The sequence below is a fragment of the Perna viridis genome, chromosome 13 (genome assembly GCF_037379345.1).
Source record: "Perna viridis isolate PV_CMFRI_1.1 ecotype Kerala chromosome 13, ASM3737934v1, whole genome shotgun sequence".
Classification (NCBI taxonomy): Eukaryota; Metazoa; Mollusca; class Bivalvia; order Mytilida; family Mytilidae; genus Perna; species Perna viridis.
The window spans coordinates 3,044,661-3,070,085 of NC_142457.1; the positions used below are offsets into that span (position 1 = coordinate 3,044,661).

At 32.5% G+C, this 25,425-nt stretch overlaps 1 protein-coding gene across 5 annotated transcripts in view; it reads left to right on the forward strand.

Annotated features, from left to right (window-relative positions):
- The window catches only part of LOC148599249 (alsin-like), a 63,899-nt gene extending 44,411 nt beyond the window's left edge, over nt 1-19,488 (forward strand). For 4 of the 5 annotated variants that reach the window (XM_088559022.1, XM_088559021.1, XM_088559023.1 and 1 more), the window contains 16 exons: nt 99-292; nt 1,267-1,332; nt 1,915-2,010; nt 3,828-3,994; nt 4,224-4,333; nt 4,845-4,922; nt 5,461-5,609; nt 6,466-6,639; nt 7,195-7,327; nt 7,686-7,843; nt 8,816-8,932; nt 9,962-10,138; nt 10,993-11,100; nt 12,893-12,956; nt 13,862-14,044; nt 16,971-19,488. In XM_088559022.1, coding sequence (XP_088415148.1) covers nt 99-292; nt 1,267-1,332; nt 1,915-2,010; nt 3,828-3,994; nt 4,224-4,333; nt 4,845-4,922; nt 5,461-5,609; nt 6,466-6,639; nt 7,195-7,327; nt 7,686-7,843; nt 8,816-8,932; nt 9,962-10,138; nt 10,993-11,100; nt 12,893-12,956; nt 13,862-14,044; nt 16,971-17,015 — 2,019 coding nt within the window. In that variant the 3' untranslated portion in view covers nt 17,016-19,488. Of the gene's footprint in view, nt 1-98; nt 293-1,266; nt 1,333-1,914; nt 2,011-3,827; nt 3,995-4,223; nt 4,334-4,844; nt 4,923-5,460; nt 5,610-6,465; nt 6,640-7,194; nt 7,328-7,685; nt 7,844-8,815; nt 8,933-9,961; nt 10,139-10,992; nt 11,101-12,892; nt 12,957-13,861; nt 14,045-16,305; nt 16,951-16,970 lie in introns of those variants that run through there. The other variant, XM_088559025.1, reaches the window with a different exon arrangement.
- Nucleotides 19,489-25,425: the final 5,937 nt, after the last annotated feature.

Sequence of the window (25,425 nt, forward strand, 5' to 3'; positions counted from 1 at the left end):
ATAAGAAAACAAATGTAAAAGCAATTTCACTTGATATTAAAGTTACCAAAATTTCTCATGAAAATGTATTGGAACTTGGCATTATACTTTTTTTTCAGGCTGAATGGCTATTAGCATTAAATGCAGCAGTCAACAGAGTTCTCTCCTCTTCCAAGCCAGTGTCACGTAGAGGTAGTATGGATAGACTAACACCACCTGACATTAGGCAGGCTACTTTCACTTTCACCAAACATGGGATGTACAAAGATGCTACATATACAGGATACTGGATGAATGGCAAAGTTCATGGACTGTAGGTCTATTGATAATAATATTAAAACAATGATGAGAAAGTCATTGGTTGATTGATTGATTGTTGGGGTTCTTTGGAAAGAGTTACTAAATAAATATGATGATGAAGAAAAGCAAGATTTATCTAATGCTGCATGCAGTTCTAGACAGGAGTGAAATCTCAAAGCATTCTCTGCATAAGTACAGGGTCTAATCAGAGGGAGAAATAAGCAATAATTTCTCTTTGTTTGTGCTCATCTTCCCATTTGTCTTTGACTGGGAGAAGTTTTTGTAATAGAAAAAAATGTCAGTATTGTTATTTTACAACCAGAATTTACTAAAATTTCTCAATGTTATCAATGTCTAGATTAGGCCCTGATGAATGTTATTTAGTTTACTGTACAAGTAATAGTTTTCACAGTTCTCGAACTTTCACTATTTTTGCGGTGAACATAAAAGCGCAAAAAATAGTACCAGAGAAACTGCTTCTTAACACTATATAAGACTTATCATTTTTTGAATCCGCAAAAATTGATACCCACGAATATGTTCACTTGACAGAATCCATGAAAATCAGCGACCCCGAAAATTAATATGTTTACTGTATTCAGCGTAACCTATTGATCAACATATTTATTACATTGAATCTCTCTATGTTTTGTTGTTATTATCAAATCAATTTTGTGGTTGGCAAATTCACTATCCAAATGATCAGTGACTTCACATGAAAAAAGGTATCATGACATTTGGTGATGGAAAGTCATAGAATGAAAACACAGAACTTATTTAGCAGATGAAATATCAAAACTTATTACACAGGAAACATTTGATGATATTCTTCAACTGTGGTTTATTTATTTTCATGTTTTTTTAAGGTGGTGAGATACTCAAAATGAAGTAGGAAGACATATTTAATATTTTCTGTGTAGATAATGATACAAGCTGAAATATGTTTTGTTCATAGAAAATAAGTCAAAATGTTAATGTTTCTTTCAGAGGCCAAATGAGATGGAATGATGGAAGGAAGTATATTGGTAACTTTAAGGAAGGATTTCTACATGGGTATGGTATTCTATATCTGTCAATTCAGGAGCTGTTGGATGCAAATTTCTTATTGCGGAGTGAAAGGGATAAAAATTTTCAGCAATATATCTGGCCTTCTTACATTTTTCTCAATGAAAAGCTTAACTTTTTACTGTAAAAAAGTTAAAAAAAAAAATGAATCAGTTGAAATATAACTAAAAAGTGCAAAAAGAGCATCAAAGAGATTGGGAACGGTATGACAGACATTTTACACTGGCAGAAAATGTAAAACTAAATCTGAAAGTTTCAGACATTTTCAGGTATTATTTCAATGTTTTCTTTCTTTGAGGAGCCTCATCAGAGAATTTGAAATCTTACCTTTGAATATCAGAGATTTCTCTGTCTTGCACTCTCTGCAGTGTTAGATTCTTCAAGTATATAGAGCTTGATCTGTACATACTAAAGTAAGACACCTGTCAAGTTTCTTTTCAATTCCCAGTAATAAAATCAATGATGAACTGTCCAGAATGAACTAGGAACTATTTAAGGGTCTTGTTTATAGCTTTTATGCAGGTGTACTTCTGTTGTCATCAGTTTCACTTTATGTTTTTGTCACTGTAGGCATGGGAAGTTACTTATCAAACAAGATGATGGGTCTGAGAGGTCACAGGAAGGTCACTGGAAAGAAGGCCAACTCCATGGTATTGGAAAGGTCAAGTAAGTCCAAACATTTTTAGTGTCTTTATTTTGGATAAAAAGATTATAAACACTAAACTAAAAGAAATGACTTATTTTTTATTTGAAGTCTAGATTAAAAAGGGAGTTTAATGTTTTTTTGGAGGAGTAATCATTCATATTGTCAAATGACTATGCCATTATTAGCCAAATATAAGAATGTGTGAATTTTCCTTTCATTTTCTTGATTTTTTCCCCCAAACATTCCATTTAGAAATTAAAAAAAGTTTTCCATTACCCTTAATGCAAAGTTTTAGTTACTGTGTCAGTTTCATTTATCAGGTTTATACTTGTCTCATCTTCAGTTTTAGTATGGTTTAGTTAGGACAATATGGTAGCTGACAATAATTAGCAAGGCTGTGAATTTTCTCTTTTTATGCATCATTTGGCATACTTATTAGATCTCGTTTAATTTGGAGTAGGGTGGTTATGAATTTCAGTCACAAATAAGTGTTGTTTTTTTCTTTGCTGTATGCAAATTTTTTTGTTAGATTCTGCCTTTTTAATGAAGATTTCATTTGTATAGGAGCATGTTGATGCTGCTTTAATACGTCGCTAATATTGTTAGCAACTTCTTGCACTCGTAATTTCAGTACATTACATTCACATATGATTTGCATAATTATAGCCCCATGCAGGTTCAAGTGTTAAAAGAATAGGCCTGCTGTAGTGCTAACCTTGTCGTTAGAGGCGACTAAATAGTGCTCAGAAACCTAGCCTGGGGCCAGGTGCTCTGCCCACAGAGGATGTGTGCCTCAGGTGGTGGAATGGGGTACCCCTGGCGTGTTATACGCTGAAGTTGTCAGGCTATAATGCGGAAAACCTGACTACAAACCATAGTGGTGCACCGTGTTGGGAAAGATGTCACGTTCCTTGCACGTTAAAGAACCCTGCTGTGGTATTCGATAGAAGTAGAAACCTTTGTACTCCGCCACAGGAGGCTAAATTGCCTGACCTTACCCATCCCTCCCTTTTTTAGAGGAAATCAAAATTTGTCAACACTATTATTCTTTTGTCCTATCCCCTTTTTTCATTTCATCATCATTTCATGTTCATTTTATCATCCAATTCATGTTCATTGCCTGAATATAGCTGAAATATTGCTGCTCGGATGTTAAACCCCAACAATCAATCAATCAATCAGGATAATTATATATTACTACACCACATTATTCTGCTCATCGGTGCTGTAAAACCATCAATTCTAGCTTCTTACAGGATAAAAATGTACCTCATAAAGATCATATACGTTCATTAATTGACTATATAGGTCATAAACATTATTAGGGCCTTGATATATATATATATATATATATATATATATACTGGGGCCCTGATAATGTTTATGACCTATATTGTCATTGCCAGATGTTTAATCTGGTTCCTAATCTGATTCTTTGGTCAATATCATAAGCGACCCAAAGATCACTAAAAATTTGAAAAAAACTTGTGGAAAGAAAACATTACCAGCACTTCCTGGTAACCAGTTGCTTTGATTGAGAAACATTCGGGTTATCATGGTTACGAAAGAGTAATCATATGAAGGGAACCAATATTCTAATGGAAGTAACCCAATTTTAGAGTGTATTGCATTTGTGCCATTTCCAATATTGAAAGCAAGCCAATATCAGTGGCATAGAATATTTGACGATTAGCAACTTTGAAGACTTCAGTCTTTGATATTATGTAAATTTATAATAATCATTGCTATGTAATTGTGATTTAATGCCAATACAAGGTACACTTATTGGGTTTTCTTAATTTCACCATAAATTTATTTACATAGATCATGTTTACAGATATTCCAATGGAGATGTGTATGATGGCCACTTTAAGGAAGGTCAGCGACATGGTCATGGGGTGTACTTCTATGGAGGTCTGAGTCCCTCTACTACCAGTCTCTATATCGGAGAGTGGGTGTCTGATAAAAAACATGGCTATGGTGTTATGGATGATATTATGAAAGGTAATATAAGTTGAATGTTTCTATACCCCTGAAGGCAATGTTTGGGGTTATACAGGAATCAACTTGTCTGTGTGTGTGTTCATCAATTCTTCTGTCTGCATTTCTTGTAAGCACAACTCACCTTTATGATGAAATTAAATGAATGGTTAAGTTAAACTAAAAAATGTTTGTAAACATAGAAGGTTCATTTTAAGATTGAATAAATAATTCTCTAATATTATTTTGTCAGGAGAAAAGTACATGGGATTGTGGAATGATGATTTGAAGCATGGTAAAGGTATTGTGGTAACACTGGATGGAATGTACTTTGAGGGAAACTTTGACAGAGATAATCTCATGGTAATTTTATAAATCCCTAATAACTTTAGGGTCCTACATGATGGATGGTGGTGCCCTATTGTTTTCACTTTGAGTATAATTGGAAAAATTCTAATTTAATTGATAAACTTAGTGAATAAGAAAGATAGTAACATAGAAGGTACTGTCGTTTTGCGTGCTATTTCAAATCGTAAAATATGTTAATTGAAAGACCTATGTTAGGGCAACGAAGATGATAATTAGGTCAATCTTTAGTATTTTTTAGAAAAAAAATGAAATAATGTGTGTTTTGCAAAATCTCTTTACTATGGAGTAAAATGTTCATTATAACATTATGAATATAAACATGTTAATAAGTCATGATTTTTTGTACTGAATCAAGCAAAGTCTTGCCAAATAAAACAGAAGTAGGTCAAAATCACCTTATAAGATTGCAAATAATGGTATAAAATTGAAATTTCATCAGGCAAAATACAATATACCAATTCATACATGTACATATTATATTTATATCTACATGTAAATATTTCAGGGATTTGGTCTGATGCTGACATATGATAACAGTTGTTATGAAGGAGAATTTAATGGAATAACCTTACTTCAGGGGAAGGTAACATAATAATCAGATGTCTTCATATGTAATTCTAGACAATATCGTCCATAAATATAACATTCATATGAATTTGAGCGGAATCCTGTGAAGTATGTGAATTGAGTAGGAAGAAAAGTGCTTAGAGTCATACATGTATTTTCTTGATTTTAACAAATTAAGGTTAGATATCTTTTATAGGATTTTAGAACAAGGAATGTTCTTATCTTACAAGAAAATAAATAAGCATTGAATTTATGGAAACTGCAATGTCTAAAAAATGACAATATCAAGAATTAAATAAATTCAGTAACTTTTGAATTTTCAGTTGAAAAGTTAAAATAAAATAGTTGGTTTTCAAACCATCCATTGCCTGTTTGAAGGGTGCATTGTAACCAATTTTAATTGCACAAACAGAAACAATTAAAAAAGACCACCCTTATATGTCTCTCAGGGTCTAAAAATTGTAACACACACATTGTTTTGGAGACATAAAAACTGATTTCTCCTTCATTGATTGTTTAGAAAAAAATCAAATAATAACAGCATAACATTTCAGGGTAAGCTAATCATGCCTACAGGAGATTATATAGAGGGTACATTCTCAGGATCCTGGAATGAAGGACTCAAGATCAATGGAATGTTTAAAAAGACCACTGTACATATAGACACTAAGAAATCCAAAAGGAAACTGTACATTCCATCTGGGTATATTATTTTTCAATTTGGTAAATGATTAAAAGCTGGTAGGGAAAAAATTCATTACATGAATCAGATAACCCAGGTTCTATTTTTTAATTTCAATTAAGGTAAACCAACCTATTTTGGTGTTTCATGATGTCAATTAAGGTAAATCGACCTATATTAGTGTTTCATGATGTCAATTAAGGTAAATCGACCTATTTTGGTGTTTCGTGATGTCAATTAAGGTAAATCGACCTATTTTAGTGTTTCATGATGTCAATTTAGGTAAACTGACCTATTTTAGTGTTTCATGATGTCAATTAAGGTAAATCGACCTATTTTAGTGTTTCATGATGTCAATTAAGGTAAACTGACCCATTTTAGTGTTTCATGATGTCAATTAAGGTAAACTGACCCATTTTAGTGTTTCATGATGTCAATTAAGGTAACCTGACCGATTTTAGTGTTTCATGATGTCAGTTAAGGTAACCTGACCTATTTTAGTGTTTCTTGATGTCAATTCAATATTGCTACTATTAATTTTCATGACTAACATTCTGTATAACATACATTCCATAATGGGGGACATATTTTCGCAGTATTTTCTTACTCACAAAGTAAGCGAAAATTAGTTGGTTTACAGTATCTGGAAAGGTTCAGTTTAGCTCAATCAATCTTGATTTTTATTACATGTACTTGTATATGGAGCTTGTTCATTAGTGTAATATATTTTAAAAAATATTTTTCATAAAATTCAATATTTTTATGATAATGTTGTTGAGTCTAAATACTATGATTTGACAAACTTTTGTTTTACATGTACATGTATATGTTATTTCAAGGCATGGGAATGACCAACTTCTGTTTTACATATATCTAGCCATTATGGGAAGATGTCTGTTCCAGCAGATAGAAAGTGGGAAGGAATGTTCCATTACTGTAGGTCAATATTTGGGGTAAAAGGTCAAGAGAAACCAGACTGTAAGAAAGCTTGGGATGGGGTCGCTGTCATGGTATCGAAAGGTCGACAGGTTCTGCATGAAATGAAAATGAGGTACATGTAGTTAGTTTAAATAGTTTATGTTGATGTGGTACATGTATAAGATAATGTGCCTTATTTTATAGACTTACTTAACTTTAAAATTTAAAAGAAAGATACAGTGAACAAGTAGAGACTTCTATTCTATATAGAAAGACAAAAAAAGTCAGAAGTATTATGGTGTAGTTGTAAAGAAAGATAAAAAAAAATCTTGTACTTTACCAAATCTTCAAACTTTAGTGTTTTTATGGCATGATGCATTGATATATGATATGTACATGATATATTTGGTGCATGTTCACTAAGTAATACCAATTTTTTGTCATACTAGAAGAAATCCTTGGGCAAACCATATTCTAGAACTAAAAAAAATACTACAGACAAAGAACTGGTTTCATAAGGTACAAAGGAACACATAAATAAGCAGTACTTATCCCATGGGAATGACATCTAGTGCTTTGTAAGGGTAAGCAGCTTCTGGCTCATACAAGACATCCATTGTGTTGTTCATGATGGTCATGTGTGATGAAAATCATCAAGTTTTATACAGGCATTTTAAATATTTTTCAGTGGATCAACAAAATGGAAGAAGTATCAGGGATCTTTTGTAGAGGAGATAGAAAAGATACCTCCACTGGACATTAAAGACTCTAGATGCCTGACAACAGAGTATTATAGTGTCATCAAGACATATTTATACAGGGTAACATAGTAACCTGTTAATTGTGGTATATATATACAATATGAACAGTGGCTGTCTAATAACAACACACCTTTGAAATAGAAAGTTATCTCTGATTATACAGGTTGCTGTTATTTGCAGGTTCAAAAAAGGTTGAAGACTGATTATTACTGCTACTTGTATCAGAATTTGTGAAAAAGGAATAATTTGTCATTTTAGTTTCAATGGGTTAATTAAGCAGATAATGTTATTGTGTTCAAATGGAGATAATTTCAAGTATTTCATTTAACATTGATGCACCATTAGGTTAATCAATTTTAGAAAAACAGGCCAGATTCCTACGAAGATGTGGACTAAAAGGATCTTCTATATATTGCAGGCGTTCGAAGTGCAATTCCATCCCCTAGGTAAATTGATGGATGGTTTAGTGGATGTTTTTAGGGCAGCTTACATAGGTATAGGGGCTCATCCTAGACTTCTGGGTCATGCTGTGGCTGAGGTCAGCTCTTATGTCAAAAGAATCTATTTGACTGTAAGGTAATACTCTAACTTGTGTATAAAAGTTCTACAATGGTAAAGGGGTATATTTTTATATACTAGTTTCCACCCCTGTTATATAATCAAAATTTTAGCTTATTGGCTCATTTTTTTCTGTTATATAGAAAAGTGAGATGACTTTAAACCAAGACAAAAAAAAAGATTGACAAGCTGTTACAACATTTACTTCTAAAAATGATGTCACAAAGTTTCTGTCAGTAATCAGGGGCGGATCCAGGACTTGAGTTTGGGTGTGGGCAGTTAATTGAATTAAATGCCATGCAAAGCAAGGCAAATAAATATTATGGGGTCAAACCTGTGGTGAAATTTTTTTTCTTACCAATTTAGGGGGTGGGGGGCGTACGCCCAGCACACCAGTCCTTGGATCTGCACCTGGTAATTTCTTACAAAATTTTAAGGTCTGGTGGTATTTTAATCTGGACATGTGGACTGCTTGCTTCGATAAGGGAAATCCAAACTGATTTGACTAAGTTTATTTTCATTTAAACATGTTAAATGAATATATCCTTTAAAACTGGAAATCTGGTTCTGTATTCAACATATTTTTTGTATCCACTTGCTATTATCATCTAAATCTAAGAGAGAAGGTAAACTGTTTTACCAGTGTCCATCTTTTCCTAACACATTTTTTCATAACAAAATTCTCAGCTTCTGTAAATAAAAGGCTGTTCATATTTTAAGTTTCATATGGGGATCATACTCCCAAGACATGTACTTCCTGTTTGCTTGAAAAAAAACTTTAATTTTCCTTACATTGTAGTAATATACAAGCTGTTTGTGACATTTTTCTCGGCTACTATTGGTCACAGATTGTTGATGTATTGTACTAAGCCTCCCATAGGGATGTTGAATCATGAGATTTGTTTTTAGACTGGTATGACATCTACTTCTATCTAACTACTGTTATCAGCATATTTTCAATATGTTCAAGATGATAATGTTTGATTGTAGAATTTTATTCCCTGCCTTACCAGAGAATGGTGGCCCACTACAGATCAGATCAGAGAAGTATGTTAGCTCTGATAGTGATGAGGAGAGTGATGGTCTACCTACAGAAAACAAAGAGAAGTGAGTTTTATATTCAACTGAGGGCATGGGTTATTACTTTGAAAAAAAATACTGTCAAGCCTTGATATGTTATTGTTTTGTGAAATTTGAGACCATATGTTTTTTTAGGTGTGCAGTAAACTTTTAATAACATTTTCAGACATGAAATTTACAATCCTGGCAAAACTGTCCTTACTCCAATACAATTTCACCTCTGACAACGCAACCTTGACTAATAGAAGTTTGACTGTATGCAAATTAGGAAATAATCCACCTTATTTTCAGCACTTAATTAGATGCTATATCAGTACAAACAATCCCTGCAATTTTTGTATACCCATAAATCCTCATATCATGCAGTGTATATAGATTGTTTTTTTTTTTACTGGACATACATGTATAAATATTTTGGATATGAATTTTCCCATAGGATTATTTTTTATGCAACTTTTATCATTTTTTCCATTGCTCTTACTGTGTGATATGTTATCTCAGGCTACTGCTGTGATATATAATATATTGGTAATTTGCAATGACAAAGTATCATCCAGTCAACTGTGATGTTGCCAATAAACAGAATAACATCAGCTTTGAACATCATTTATGGTCTTATTGAGCCTCACTTTGATATTTTCTGTCTTGACTTCAAATCCGAATACACTGTGAAAGTTCCTTAATTCATGGGAACCAATTTTCAATGTTTAGGGAAAACATATGTGTTCACAGATTCTTGAATTCTTGGGGCTGACAACTCCTTCTTACAAACTAATCTGAAATTTCCTTTTCATTGGGAACCAAATTTTGTGGTTAACCGAACCTGTGAAAACCACAAAATTTTGTACCCCACGAACAATAATACTTTGGCTGTATTATGAATGTAATAGAAACTAATAAAATAATAGCTGTATAAATCTAAAAATCTTTGAAAGAGTGATACTGTTGTAGTTCTAAAATGCCTACTTTTTGTATGAATAAGATAAATTGTCTGCATGGATATAATGGAACAGAATAGTAAAATTGCAAATATATTGTTTATATATACATATTTAGGGAAGTAGTTTCAGCTGGAAGCCTACTCCACCCTGTTCTCCTACCAAAGATTTACCCCCCTTTGTTTGACCTTTATGCACTTTACAATGAGAAGATGGATGATCTGTATTGGGAGAGAATCCAGAAGCTCAACAAACAAGGAGATGTTGCCCTAATGGCCTACCTAGGTATAGAACAGTAAGTTTTATTGGAAGATGTTATTATATCCCCTGTGTTGCAGAATAGTGTTGTCATTATACAGGTCGGATGTCATATAAAAATGAAATAAGTCAAATGTATAAAAACAGGTTTATTCTGCTACATTCACAAACCATGTTTTAGTATCACTCAGTAAGCACAATAACAGTTCTTATTTTAGTTTATCATAGGAACGAAAAAAAAATTGTAGTCATTTAATGGTGTCATGCTGTTGTCATTTTCTCCAGCATCTTTGTCTGGTGTCCAAAAACATTTTGTGTCAAGATATTAACTTGAGTGTAAGAGAATTGATCTTTATGAAATTATACCATAAGGTGCCATATGACAAAAGGAAGTCTGGGATTTATTTTGGGGATTGAGACTTCGGGAATTGGGGGCAAAAAAAGGGACCTGTAACAATTATTTTCATATTTATAAATAAGGGGCCAAAAGGAAACAATTTTGGTTCTGGTCAAATTCTTATCCTGTTTCATATATTTGATCACAATCAAAATTCAGAGCTGTATCAGGGTTCAGCCTTTGCAGTGTTATCAAGCTGCATTTCATAACTTCTATTTATAAAAAATAATATTTATGACTCATTATAAAATGGGTAACTTGTCACTTAACATTTTATATCTGCCTCTTCTTTAAGCTTCATTCCCTTTTGACAACTATTTAATAGATATGGATTTTCTTTATTTAGAGGGGTCAAAGTTTGGTAAATTTGATACAGCATCACATCAATATAGGAATTGATTAGTATATGTACCCATGTGTTGTTTCTACATTGTAGTTCCAGGATAGCATTTGTTCAGTTATATAGTCGAACTATTTTGATATCCCTTTTTCAGAAAGTTTTGGTTATTAGATGAGAGTTTTTTCACCAAGAAGAGCATATCACTATCAAACATCAGAGATCATTGTTACATCAGTGCTATAGAAAAACTTCAACAAATCAGGTAAGTACGGCATAAGAAGTTAGTCATATGCCCCCTTTTTCCTGAGAAGACATATAGTGTTTTTGTCTTGCCTGTCACAAAGTTTGTGCTCTTTTTATCCTCTATGTTTTCTGTTTGATTTGAATGGAATCTCACATTGTTAGGGCCCTGCCTTAGGCGGGTCGCCCTACAGTGATCAGTCTGTCCATCCATAACAAATTTGTGTCCACTCCATATCTAGTGAACCGTTATGACTTCATACTTTATACTTTACATGTATATTAACCAACACCAGAGGGTGTCATAATGTATGTACAACTTCATAGGTCAAAGGTGAAGGTAAAAAAACTTTGGTTTCAGTTGACAACCCCATGTCCTGTGGTAAAGATCGTGTCCGCTCTGTATCTTGAGAACCGTTATGATTTCAAAGTTTATACTTGACACGTATATTAACCAGCACCAGAGGGTGTGTCATAATGTATGAAAATAATGCTTCATATCAGCTTATTTACCACGTGTTATCGACAGCTGGGCCCACAGAGATGGCTCCCATCTCAATGATGTCTAGTTATCTGGTACAATACACAGTGCATTAATGTGTTACATATATTGAAAAAATATAACTTTTAAACAGAGGAATCTACAACAAAAAAAGGACAGCTATGTGTATTTGTATCAATGTCATGTATAGTAGGATTTAATTTTCTGTTTTAAGGGTTTTATGGTACAGTGAAACTTCTCCAAACCAGACCCTCAGAAAACCGGTCTTCCCTTCAAACTGGCTGTTTTCAAAAGTCCCGGTCGATATACCTTAAAACCTGTCTGTTTTGTCTTCAATAGACCGGCCACCCCCTAAAATCGTACTTTGGCGGGTTTTTCAGTTTTAGTTACATATTTCAAATTAAAACAACCTCTCAATTCCGGCCGCCCAGTTATTGTTCACCTGTAATAAATGTATCAACAAAACTGTAAAAGATTAGGTAATATAATGTAATTAATAATTCATTCACTGACCGGTTTGCATTCATCAGAGGACAGATGATAATTGAAGGAAACAGTAGTTTAAACAACAAATTTAATCCAGACATTACATTTTGTCACTGTTCGGCTGTTAATTGGTGTGTACGCATGTCAGGCAGTCAGGGTCATTTATTAGTACGATCTTTTAACTGTCAGTTAATGTGACCTGTACCCAAGCCAAAACAACATAGGGGTGAAATAATTAGACTTTGTTGATAGGTAATTTACGAAAACAATACAAATAATTAATTATCATCAAAAGCCCTTTGATCTTTAATACACATTCTTTCAAAACTGGGAACATTATTTTGTCGGCAGTACCATGTGTAAAATCAAATCATTTACAAATGATGCAACCTTTGAAATGTAATAAAAGGCCAAAAGTTTTGACCAACAAAGTGACAAGGTGTACGGTTATAGAACACATCAATGGAAACAGCTCTTCGAATGCATTGTTGTTTTTCACACAACCGGCCACCCCTGTAAACCGGCCATTTTTTCTTGTTCCAGTGTTTCACTGTATTTGTGCTTTTAGTATTGCTAATTCTTCTGTCAATATTTTTGTACGGCAACAGCTTCTTTGCGACCCATCAACACCAGCACCCAATTTAAGGACTATGTGCTACAAGCTCCGAGTAGGAGCACAAACTAAACAGAACAAAAGTGAACCCTGGACAAATTTACCTGACTCCGCTATATCTTTTTTGACAGTTTAAGTTTTTTTTTGTGGGGGGGGATAATTTGAGCATCTTTAAATGTCATGTGTCATGGTTGACATATTTTTGCATTTCAGTACTGCATTTTGTCCTAAGGAGAAGTTACAAGTAATAAGAGATTCCTTCACTGAAATAACAGAGGTAAGAGTGTAGGTAAAGTGGTATGAGGATTTGTACAACACAATTTTATTTTTTTCAATACTGGTAATCAGAAATATAGCCACTTTATTACTTCTATTAATAGCAATTTCTCACTTGTATCAACACATACAATGATTCAGTCCTCAAGAAAAATATTTAAAAAGATAGGGCTTACATTTGTAACTAAACACAAGATAGGGCTTACATTTGTAACTAAACACAAGATAGGGCTTACATTTATAACTAAATGCAAGATAGGGCTTATTACATTTATAACTTAACACAAGATATGGCTTACATTTGTAACTAAACGCAAGATAGGGCTTATTACATTTATAACTAAACGCAAGATATTGCTTACATTTATAACTAAACAAAAGATAGGGCTTACATTTGTTACTAAACACAAGATAGGGCTTACATTTGTAACTAAACACAAGATAGGGCTTATTACATTTATAACTAAACAAAAGATAGGACTTACATTTATAACTAAACGCAAGATAGGGCTTACATTTATAACTAAACACAAGATAGGGCTTATTACATTTATAACTAAACAAAAGATAGGGCTTATTACATTTATAACTAAACACAAGATAGGGCTTACATTTATAACTAAACACAACATAGGTCTTACATTTGTAACTAAACACAAAACAACTGACCTGAATTTAGCATTTAGGATTTAGCAGTGCAATTCTACTTTATTATTTTCATCAACAAATTTTCTTAATCAATACTTTCCTTCAATTTACTGTCAAACCAAACTTTTCAGTTGATCAATTTAAGCAGCTTACAATGTAGTATTAGTATTGAAATAAATAATTTAAAAGATGAAACTTCGTAGAATAAATCCTATTTTGTTCTTATTAGATGATCACACATAATATATCATATTTCAGTGTGTCCAGAGCACATTAGGAGAAGAACATGTTTGGTGTATGGATGAATTATTCCCAATATTCCAGTATGTTGTTGTGAGAGCTCAGATCCGACATCTTGGAGCAGAGGTCCACTTTATTGAAGATTTAATGGAGAGACACTTAGAGAATGGGGAACTTGGAATCATGTTCACAACGCTTTATGTAAGTGTTTTAAAAGAGATGAAGCGTCATTTTGTATTTCATTGCTTTTTAACAATCTTTTGCTTCTGAAGTTATAGGACATCAAACACTGAAAAAGGGGGTAGATATATATTGTGGTTCTTAATTTTAGTGATCATTAATTAATAGTTGGGAGCTATAGCTGCCTTTATTACTCTGCTACCAGTCAAAGATTGCACTCTGTCCTTCTGTCTGTATGTGGCTTTAATCAGTTTTCTCTACCATATTTTTTTCATTACACTTGGAATTATTAAAATGATATTTTATTGAGTAGATGATTGCTATAAAGTAATCACATTGTCTGTCTATCTGTCAGTCCATTACACTTTTCTGTAATAGATTTCTATACAATATTATTTGAAAATAATTGGGAAATCATCATTTTTATTTTTTTCAAAGAATGATTTAAAATATTCAAAAATTCAGAACAGTTCATTTTTTTTTGTCTTCTCAAAAAGATCCTAGTCTTCCCTTGCTAATAAAATGGTTGATGCCTTATGGATTTGAATGAAATTTGCAAAGATGGAAGAAAGTGTGATGAAACAGGAACATAAAAGATCAATTTCACATTTCCTTATATTTTTTATTTTGGAAAGTGTGTTTTTTTTTATATATATTTCCTAACTAATGATAGCTTTGTATATGATAAGATATGGTTACATTGATTTCAATTGTCTCTTTACTGTTAGGATGTGGGAAATTGCCTCAGAAAAATTGTATGAATTGTAAGTTTGTGTAACATGAATAGGATTTATAGACTAATTTCTTTCTTGACTTATTTAATGGCATGAGTAGCCTTATATATATAATACTAGTTTACTTCATTATTTATTTTATTAATTAATAACAACTACTTTGACTGTATATAATTATGCATAAAAAATCAGTAAGGATTGTTAATAATTGTCTGCAACTTCCTGGTTGTCATGGTGATATTGCCATTGGTTACATGGACTTTGTTTTTTGACTATTCCTTTTGACTGTTGAGTTTATCAGGTTGGTACTGTATGATAACATCAAGCAAACAATTTTAAGCAAACACCACCCTGTTTTATAGTTATAACCATGTCAGCCTTTCCCAATCCTGTTTCGATTTATGATAGGTTATATGCAATCTTATGACATTCAATACTAAGATTGAAGAAATATGAGGGTCATCAACCACAATATGGATATTAATTTAACAAATATCTAAGGCCTGAACATGTGTTAATCATGTACTTTTATTATGTATGATAAGACTTTGTTTACTCACAAGTACAATAAGATTTTGTTTACTCACAAGTACAATAAGACTGTTTACTCACAAGTACAATAAGTACAATAAGACTTGGTTTACTCACAAGTACAATAAGACTGTTTACTCACAAGAACAATAAGACTTCGTTTACGCACAAGTACAATAAGACTGTTTACTCACAAGAACAATAAGACTTCGTTTACGCACAAGTACAATAAGACTTGGTTTACTCACAAGTACAATAAGACTGTTTACTCACAAGTACAATAAGACTTCATTTACTCACAAGTACAATAAGACTGTTTACTCACAAGTACAATGAAACTTTGTTTACTCACAAGTACAATAAGACTGTTTACTCACAAGTACAATGAAACTTTGTTTACTCACAAGTACAGTAAAACAAACTTTGATAAAGTGCAACAGGTTTAAGAACAACAGTTAATGTGCGAAGAAAAATTAATTACTCTTACAGTACATTACAGATTATTAAAATTTATTGTGTGCACGTAATATGGTATACATACCACTGTAAGTATTTTGGTCCCCACTTTATACAGCAAGTGAAGAATGATATTGATAGAATATATGTCTTGTTGAAAGCTATGTTGAGGTTTTCTTTTTTATGCTAATCCTCTCATTCAATGTGGTCAGGACATATATAGTTTTTGTCTGTCTTCTCATCATTCCACTACAAACAGTTCCCTAGATAAGGCCAAACATATGTATCCATTTCCTGCTACCCTACTTACCCTATTTTTTTGTGCCTACCTTAACCAGTTTATGGCTCAAGCATGGTTTAAGTCAGACTGATTCCGTATTAAGTCAGTGTAAAATGTTTTTGAAAAATAAAATAACTTCCCTACCTACCGACTTAACTTTATTTTTGCTGGTAGCAGGAAACACTAAGCTATATGTATACCATCAATTAATGTCAGTTATCAAGTAAACATTTTCATTTGTCATTTCTATCTCGTCTCATCTGTCATTCACTTTTTTTTAGAATATCTTCTCTGATTAACACCACCGATTTTACCTGATTGAGTTTCTAGCATCTTGTGGTGTCTACTTCTAAAAAGTTGATTGAGTATGCTGATTCAGCTTGCTATTTTAGTAAATGGAAGTATAATAACCAATTTCAACTTTAAAACTAATATATCAAAAATAAATATATCTATTCATCTTCTACTCAAAAAACTCTAATATACCTTACTGGATCAGAAATTTATAACAACTTTTCACAGGAGTAACATGAATTATGTATTATCCTTAAAAAAAAGACTTCTATACAAAAATCATAACTCATAGAGGTGATAAATTTCAGGCCTTTGACTAGTCCTTACTTCACACACTGTGTTTTATATTATACTTCATTCATCCCAAGATCTAGAAAATCTATTGCAGAATTGCCATTAGTCATTTTGGTCTATTCCTAATTACTCCTATATACAATGACTAATTTAAAGAATGAAATGCTGAAATAGATCACTAGGTATCAACAGTATATGACCCTCTTGACTGGAAATTGTTATACCAATTCTCAAACCCAAATGAATCCAGTTTAAGACAATGCATAATGTATATGATATCAGTATATGTACCAGTAAGTAATAGGCTTGTGATTGTGTAGCCCTTATAAATAACATTTTTGTTCTTTCTTCTTTTCAGGCATGTTACTACCAGATACAAAATGAGAAAATTCCATCCCATTAGAATTTGTGAAAGTGTGCCATGAATGACTGCATTACAGGGTTTTGTTGTGACTATTTCAACTTATAGTACATATGAATGTGTATTGCTTATATAATTAATTATAATAAACTACAAAGTTAATATTAATAAGCTGTTGTAAAAACTTCTAAAACAGAATGTAGCCAAATCATGGATTACAATATTTTATGTCAATTGAACATAGTAAAACATTGCTCAAGGTGCATAATGTGGTTGTTTTCTATTTCCTTGACCTTGGATATTTAATAACATTTGAATTTGCAGACCCTATATTTTTTGCTTTTTTGAATTGTGAAATACTATTTTTTAGTAAAGTAATCATACACTAAACCATAATCCTAAGGGCTCTCTCTGAACATCGAGAATTAAAATCTGACCGGAATTTAACGATTCAATCTTTAGGGAGAAGCCGTTTGGCTAAACGAATGAGCAAGTCATTTAAGACAATTTAAATGACGGTAGGTGTCAATAAAGTCGCAGAAAATATTTTTATTTAAATTTTAACAGTATGTTATTTATGTGACACCGAGTATAAACCAAAATCCTAAGGGCTCACTCTGAACATCATGTTTATGAATTCTTCAAGTAAGCATTTTAGTGTACAAGGAAAACAAGTCTTAGTACATAAAACAGACTGTTTTAGTGCTCTTCTGATGGCAGAGGGATACTTCAAAAGAAATAACAGGGGTATGGAATCTGTTACAAAGCATTTTTAAGGACTCAAAATGGTCTCATTTTTTTTTACCTTATTTATAAAATGTATAGAAAATATTGTAAACAAAAACCAATCCTTTGCTTAGCCATCCTCTTATGTAATGGAAACGGGTAACAATGAGTTTCATGACCAAACGCCTTTGACATAATAAATGGCTTATTAATTTTTTGCTCAGTATTGTTGGCCTATTGCTTTAGAATTTATTAGCAAATAGGGTTTATGATGTATGCAAATGTCATAGCTATCTCTCATAATTAATAACACTGTATACTGTGGAAGTACTTTAATTAGTAAATACCAATTTTTGTGAATAAGGAATGATACACAAGTGGTCTTGAGATTTTCACATCAATGGGAATCTCCTTTTCTTTGGGAACCAAGTTTTGTGGTCTAGCTCACCCATGAAAAATTGATACCCCACAAACAATAGTACTTTCACAGTATGTATATCTATAATTACATGTATTTTAATAATAACTGAACATATGTCATGTAGATGATGAGGCTTTTGAATATATGTAAATGACGTCTTGTTGCTCTTTTGATACTGTAATTGTAGCTGTGTATTTACAGGTATACCTGTACATGTATGATTTAGATGTCAGCTTAGGATGCACATATAACATTAAAGGTTGTCCTATTGCCTGGGACAAGTTAAAATGTCATCGGGACAAGTGCAAATTAAATCATACTTGCCAAGGGGACAACCAAATTTTATTTATTTTTGAACATGCATTTACTTATATATACAGGACAACCTAAACTTCAATTTGGGCAAGTAAAATTTTCATCAATGTGGTTGATATAATGTTAATGTCATACTCTGTGTGTTTACAATATGATAATTAGGATGATCTGTTGTCATCTTTATAATAACTGTTATTGTTTACATCTGTAGTTATGATACATGACTGTGATAATAGTTCTTGTTTTTGCCTGCTTTTTTGTTACAAGTTTTTAGTATTTTATTCATTTATCATCCCTTTTGCTGGATGGGTATATAGTCACAAATCGCCTTAAGTAAGTTATCAGTTTTTATGGGTTAAACTACCTCTTCTGGAATTTCTTTGTTAATTTCATGCTTCTTTTAAGTAAAAATGTACCAACAATTGCCTGAAATCCCATTTTCCATGATCAGCCCTAGCTGGGGACTTGTAGATCTGGAGGGTTTTTTTTTATCTTTCGGCTATGGTCCACAAAAAAAGACCTTAAAAGCTACAGTTCTGTAGCTAGGAACTGGCCCTGTATGTTACAGTTCTGTAGCTAGGAACAGGCCCTGAAGCTACAGTTCTGTAGCTAGGAACTGGCCCTGAAGCTACAGTTCTGTATCTAGGAACTGGCCTTGTATGTTACAGTTCTGTAGCTAGGAACTGGCCCTGTATGTTACATGTATAGATTCTCCTCCACTTATGATGGTTAAATTTTAAGTGATGGTTTGTTAGACCTTAAGCTAAAGTGGTGAATATGTTAAAATCTTATGGAACCAATTTGTGTGCAGTTATTTTGGGAAATGGGAACTGCCACACTCTCTGTCTACACCCATTTCTTTTAAAGATTTGTTCAGTAACTGGCTCTCTATAGAATGATAAATCATGCTTTTATTTTGTTTTTTTGTAAATGCAATTGACATATATTGTCTCGGAGACATATACTCATGACCATGTAATGCAATCTATTGTTGCTTATTTAATGCTAAAATTGTGTAACCAATTTACTATAATAAAGAGCTTTCCAAGCATTTTTATTTGTTGAGTTTCTATTTTTTACATGAAAATAAAAGAGCGTTCCAATGTCCCCCATGAAATAAAAAGTATGGAAAACTTTAAATTCACTGAAATTTTCAAAGTCCAAGGGCCGTAACTTCCGTAAAAATCATACAAATATGACAAAGTCAAAGTTACTCTGTAACTTCTCATAGTTAGATACATACAAAATATAAAATCAATTGGTAAAAGCATTACAAAAAAGGAGTGCAAAACTGAAAATTTTCAAGTCCAAGGTCCATAACTTACATTAAAATCATTTAACTGTAACCAGTCGAACTTAATCTGTAACTTCATAATAAGGCCACATACCAAAAACAAACTTCTTTGGTAAATAGCATTACAAAAAAAAATGCGGAAAATGCGGACGGATGCCAGGCATGTCCATGTCCCCTTGCAGCGCATTGCGAGGGACAAAAAGAAAATAAAAAACAGAATTTGTCACTCATTGATATATGTATTTGCCTGTCATTTGTTTTTCCCTGTAACAATCAGGCAGTGGGTGAATCATGGTAGTAAAAAAAACACAATTTTGAAAGTTTAATTTGACTTTTTGCACTATCAGAATTAAGGGAAACTGAAAATGAACATCTAAGGGCAGATAACTCTTTCAAAAACCTCATATTTCTGAAATTCTGTTGAAAATTTCTGTGCAAATCCAGTGAAGCAGAGATCAAATAATATCATCTTATATATATGAATTTTGGGGGAGGGTTAATATTGCAAAAAATTCATACATACAAGACTGCCTACATAATTCACACAATAAAGGAAGTTGACCTAAAAATATATAGACATGCACTTCAACTTCCTTTATTGTGTGAATTATGCATCCTGTCTTATATATATGAATTTTGGGGGAGGGTTAATATTGCGAAAAATTGCCAAATTTTTGTCAGAACTCACAAATAATGGTTAAAAATGATGAATTTTCTATTTTTTTCTTAAAGAATTTTTTTTTTAAATCCTGGACCCAAGTGCCTGCCCCATAGATCAAAGATTTTCTGTTATATTAAGTCTGAGTTTCACCTAAGAGGCATGCAAAAAAGTGGGATGTCAATATATTTTTCAGTCAACTTTCTTTATCTTGTGAATTATGCATCCTGTATGTCACATTATTACTTTAAAACCAATAAAGATAATAAAATTTACAGAGAAAAAAAATAACTTGCTGTATAATGAGTGATCCAAAGTGAAAGGAATAGTGAGAATTTTTTTTTTTTGTAAGGTACAACTCTTACTGGTATTTTTATCACAAATGCGACCCTAATTACTGATATATTTAATGTTTAGAAAGAGGCTACAAAAAAATCATTGTATGAAATTAAACTATATACAACTTCGGAATAAGCACATGGATATTTATGAAAATGTTCCACAATTTAGATGCCAAAGACAGAGGCGGATCCAGGATTTTAGATTGGGGGGGGGGGGGCGGCACACAGTTAAATTTCAGTGAGCGGAAGGTTGGCTAAACATTCTTTGAGTTTAAATTTTTTGAATATTCTTCTAGAGTGAGTGCAATGTAGATATCTTTTTTGGTAAAATTAGCAAGAAATTAAAGTTTCAACCTAAAAGTGCCCAAGTCTACCCTTGACAACCCATGCTTTGCAACTTTTAGGGCGGCACATGCTCGTCACACTCCCGCCTGAATCCGCCCCTGAAAGTAGTAAGGAAAGCTGTGATTGATTTTGGGGGTTGCTACTGGAACTGATTGGAAATTAGTGGCTACAAAAAGACCAGAACAAGTTTTTCTTGATATCTGTACCATCATTTTTACCATAAACTGGGATAGTGTGGTTGTAGTTTTATTTTGGTTTATTTGATGCCTCATTTGAAAGTACATAAATTAAACATACCACATTATAATGTATGCAAATATTTAGACTACCAGTAAACATCAGTGCATTATCATTGTTGAGCGAACAACAATGTAGAAAATAATGTGTTGTTTGCTTACCTATAGGAGTGTTCTTTGTGATATCATCACTTACCTGTGATTTGGGCTTTGATTGGCAAAAAATTCCATTGAGTGGCATGGGGCATCAACTTCAAATCATCATAACTTTTTTTTTCATTTTTAAAGATGATTGAAAAATTCTTTTGGGTCCCTAAATTACAAATAAAATTCTTTGTATCCATGGAATTTTTGAATAAATATTCAGTAGTTTGACTAAATGAGCATAAAATTGTAATTTTATATGAAAATAGAAGTTTACATACACATATCATTACAAATTTATTTTTCCCAAGTAAAAGAGTTTTACGAATCCACAGACAAAAATGAATTATTTTATCCGAGGAGTTAAATATATATAAATCCTTGTTTTATCTAAATGAAATATTTTATAGAACAAAAAAATGGATATAAAATAACGAAGTTACAAAGTGTTGAAAATTGGAATTCGTCAATTGTTTATTTAGTTCTTTATTTACCAAAGCAATCAATTTGACACTTAATATATGCAAATTAGTGAATATGACATCACTAATAAGATTGGCAAACTCTCCTATAGCGACCCTTGTTAACCATGATCAAAATAGATTATAAATGTATTCATTTTTTTTTTATTTTATCCAGAAAACTGGAGCAATTAATCTGTCACTGGTAGCATTAGAATTAGGTGGATTGTTTTCACTTCGGCGAATAAAGACCAAAATTGAGCATGCAGGTCTTATCAGAAAATTGTCAAAATATCCAAATATTTGGTTTAAGGGAAATCTGTGAAACTTAGCCGGATTCAAACAGTAATCAAAATGGACAGACATGTAATCCTGCCCTGGGATGACTACAAAGAAAATACACGCACACAACAAAGAACGGCCGACAAAGAATATTAAATAAGAGACACATGATACACAGATAAGATTTTTGTTTATTAGCCAGTTTATCGATAAAATTATCACGTGGCGTAGAACAAGATTCCCTGACCATTCCACTTATTTTCCCCTTTTGATGAATTATAGTAGATGCCCAGAAAAACGTAAAAATGAGAAACAAAAAATGACAGGTTGAATTACTGATTTTAATTATGACCTATTTTAATTTTCGTAAAAATCAGGGGGTAGGTAACTTGTTTCAATACTTCTTCTTTCTTTGTTTGTGAAGATTATTCTACTATCGCTATTTTCTTAAAAATCCCTTTGATCTTGCTGTACGATAATTTTCAATCTCACGCCAGTCGAGTGAGAATGAAAATTATCGCTAGTTTCTATGTCCTCGCGTGACATACAAGCAACAGCGTAGGAATATTTGACGACCCAAATAACCGTCTGGTTGTTTACTGTGTATGAAATAATGCCTAATTTGTGGTAATATTTTCTAGTCTACAATGGAAAATGATAAAATAATAATGAATGAATGAATGAATGAATGAATGAATGAGTAACTAATCCGATTAGAATGAATAAATCCCAAAATTACTTCACAAATTTTAAACGTGACCTACCTAGTTAACCGAAAGGAAACTTTGTAGCGCTAATAAAATTTACATATTTAGGTCAGGGAAACTGAAAATAAAAGAAAACTAATACTTTACACTTCAACAAAACAGCGATAAACAGGATATCAAAATTTTTTTTCAACTTGCGGGAGTGTGCGGCGCCGACATTTTTTATCCACCCTATCAAATTCATACGTCTTTACAATGAAAAACTGACACTCATTTATAGTGAGTGAAGGGATTTTTAACGTCGTTGACTACCCTGTTTGGCCTCGAACGACGGTACTCATTGATATTTATGTAATGCTTTTATGTAACCAATATGTAAAGCTTTTATGTAACCAATTTGTAATGCTTTTATGTAACCAATTTATTTATATGCATGATATTTATCTGTATCTACATATCACAGCAGGGTGCCGGTCAGCACATATGACACTGTATCTAAAGACATCATTATCATGTCAAGGTTAATTGGATCCTATCTTGTGAATAACTCAAGTGCTGATATTTATTTACTTCGATAATTTTAAGGCTGATTTAACTGATTGATGTCTAAATGCAAATATAAATAAATATTTCAAACACATTTACCATAAATGGTTATGACACAATACACAAATCCAAATTTACAAAAAATGACAGTTCTAATAATAACCATATTGAAAGACTGGAGCGGAGGTACCTTAAATTAACACTTTATTTAATTGACAAGGCTAAACATTTATTTATATGTTCAATTATTGAATAATCAAACAGTTACTGTTTAATATTAAAGATATGTTATTTTCTGTTATTGAAAATGAACTTTTGTCTTTGTGGTTTTTTTATCTTACTGATGAGAATTTGTCTGGGTACTTCATGGGCTTGACAGTGTATGAAAAAATGCACTTCATCTTCAATTTGTAAAGTATTGCATGAAGTGCAAATACAGTTACTTTTGTGGATATTTTGGTAGAGTCCCCTCTAAATTGCGAGAGAGTGAGCACTAATCCTAAATTTACAAATTGTAGATCTGTCTGATTTAAATTTGCATACATTGACGTAAGCAGGTCTACAATTTGATCTGTACAATTTTTTATAAAAGCAGAGTTTATTATTTTCTCCTAAGCAGCACTATCTATATTGATTTTGAATAGCTTGAACGAGTATTCTTTGTTTTATATTTTATATATTGCGTTTCATATCGTGGGTATTTTTAAATTAAAATATGCGGAAGCTAAATCAAAATTCCTTTATCCATTTCCGGATTGTTGGGACCCATTTGTTATTTTGGGGGATATTACTATATATCTTATTAAACAGTGTGTTTTGTTTTAATTACATATGTGTTCCCAAAATTTGATTACTTGTATCATAATTACTTATGTTTTTGTAGGGCGTCTGTTAAGTTCTGCTGGGTATGCAACATTTGTTGCTTAGCTGTGTACTCCTAAAATTTCTTGGATAAACTTTATGTGTAAATGTTCAAATGGGTCTGTGTCTTAAAAATTACAATTAATTCCCCATCCTTCACATCCATACATAATAATGGGGTTGGTATTAAAGTATCAAATGTTTTTTTTTTTTTTTTTTTTTCAAAAAGGGAACAAGGTTTATCCAATACTATGCTTTTCGACCTTAATTAGTAAGTGCCCCGCGCAAGTCCAGGTGTCAAAAGAATAGGCCCGCAGCATCGCTAAGCTTGTCGTAAAAGGCGACTAAATAGTGCTCAGAAACCTAGCCGGGGCTAGGCGTTCTGCCCACAGAGCAACTGGAATGTGTGCCCCAGATGGTGGAATGGGGTACCCCTGGCGTGTTACATGCTGGGGTTGTCAGGTTGTAATACGGAAAACCTGACCGCAAACCATAGTGGTGCACCGTGTTGGGAAAGATGTCGCGTTCCTCTCACGTTAAACAACCATGCTGTGGTCTTCGAGAGGAGTAGGAACCCTTACACTCCGCCACATGAGGCTAAATTGCCCGACCTTCCCCATCCCTCCTTTTTCTAGTGGCTATCAAAATTTGTCAACCCTATTATCCTTATGTCCCATCCCTTTTTTCATTTCATCATCATTTCATGTTCATTTTATCATCCATTTCATGTTCATCGTCTGAATATAGCTGAAATATTGCTGCTCAGACGTTAAATCCCAACAATCAATCAATCAATCAATCAATCAATCAATCAATCAATCAATCCATTAGTAAGTTGATGGAAGAGTTTAAATTACCAGTATACTTTATTGTAATTCCTAAATAGCAGCAATTTCAACTGATTTCCCGGTTTCTTGTCTATTTTTATGAAATGTAAATTTATTCAAGTATATGATTTCCTATTTGAATTGAAAAATATAATTTTAGATATTTGTTTATTGACTTCCAGTTTCCAGGAAGTACAGAATTTATTCAAGATATCTAATGAATTTTGTAAGCCTTTATCAGAGCCAGATAACAATATAATGTTATCTGCATACAGGATGGAGTTTATT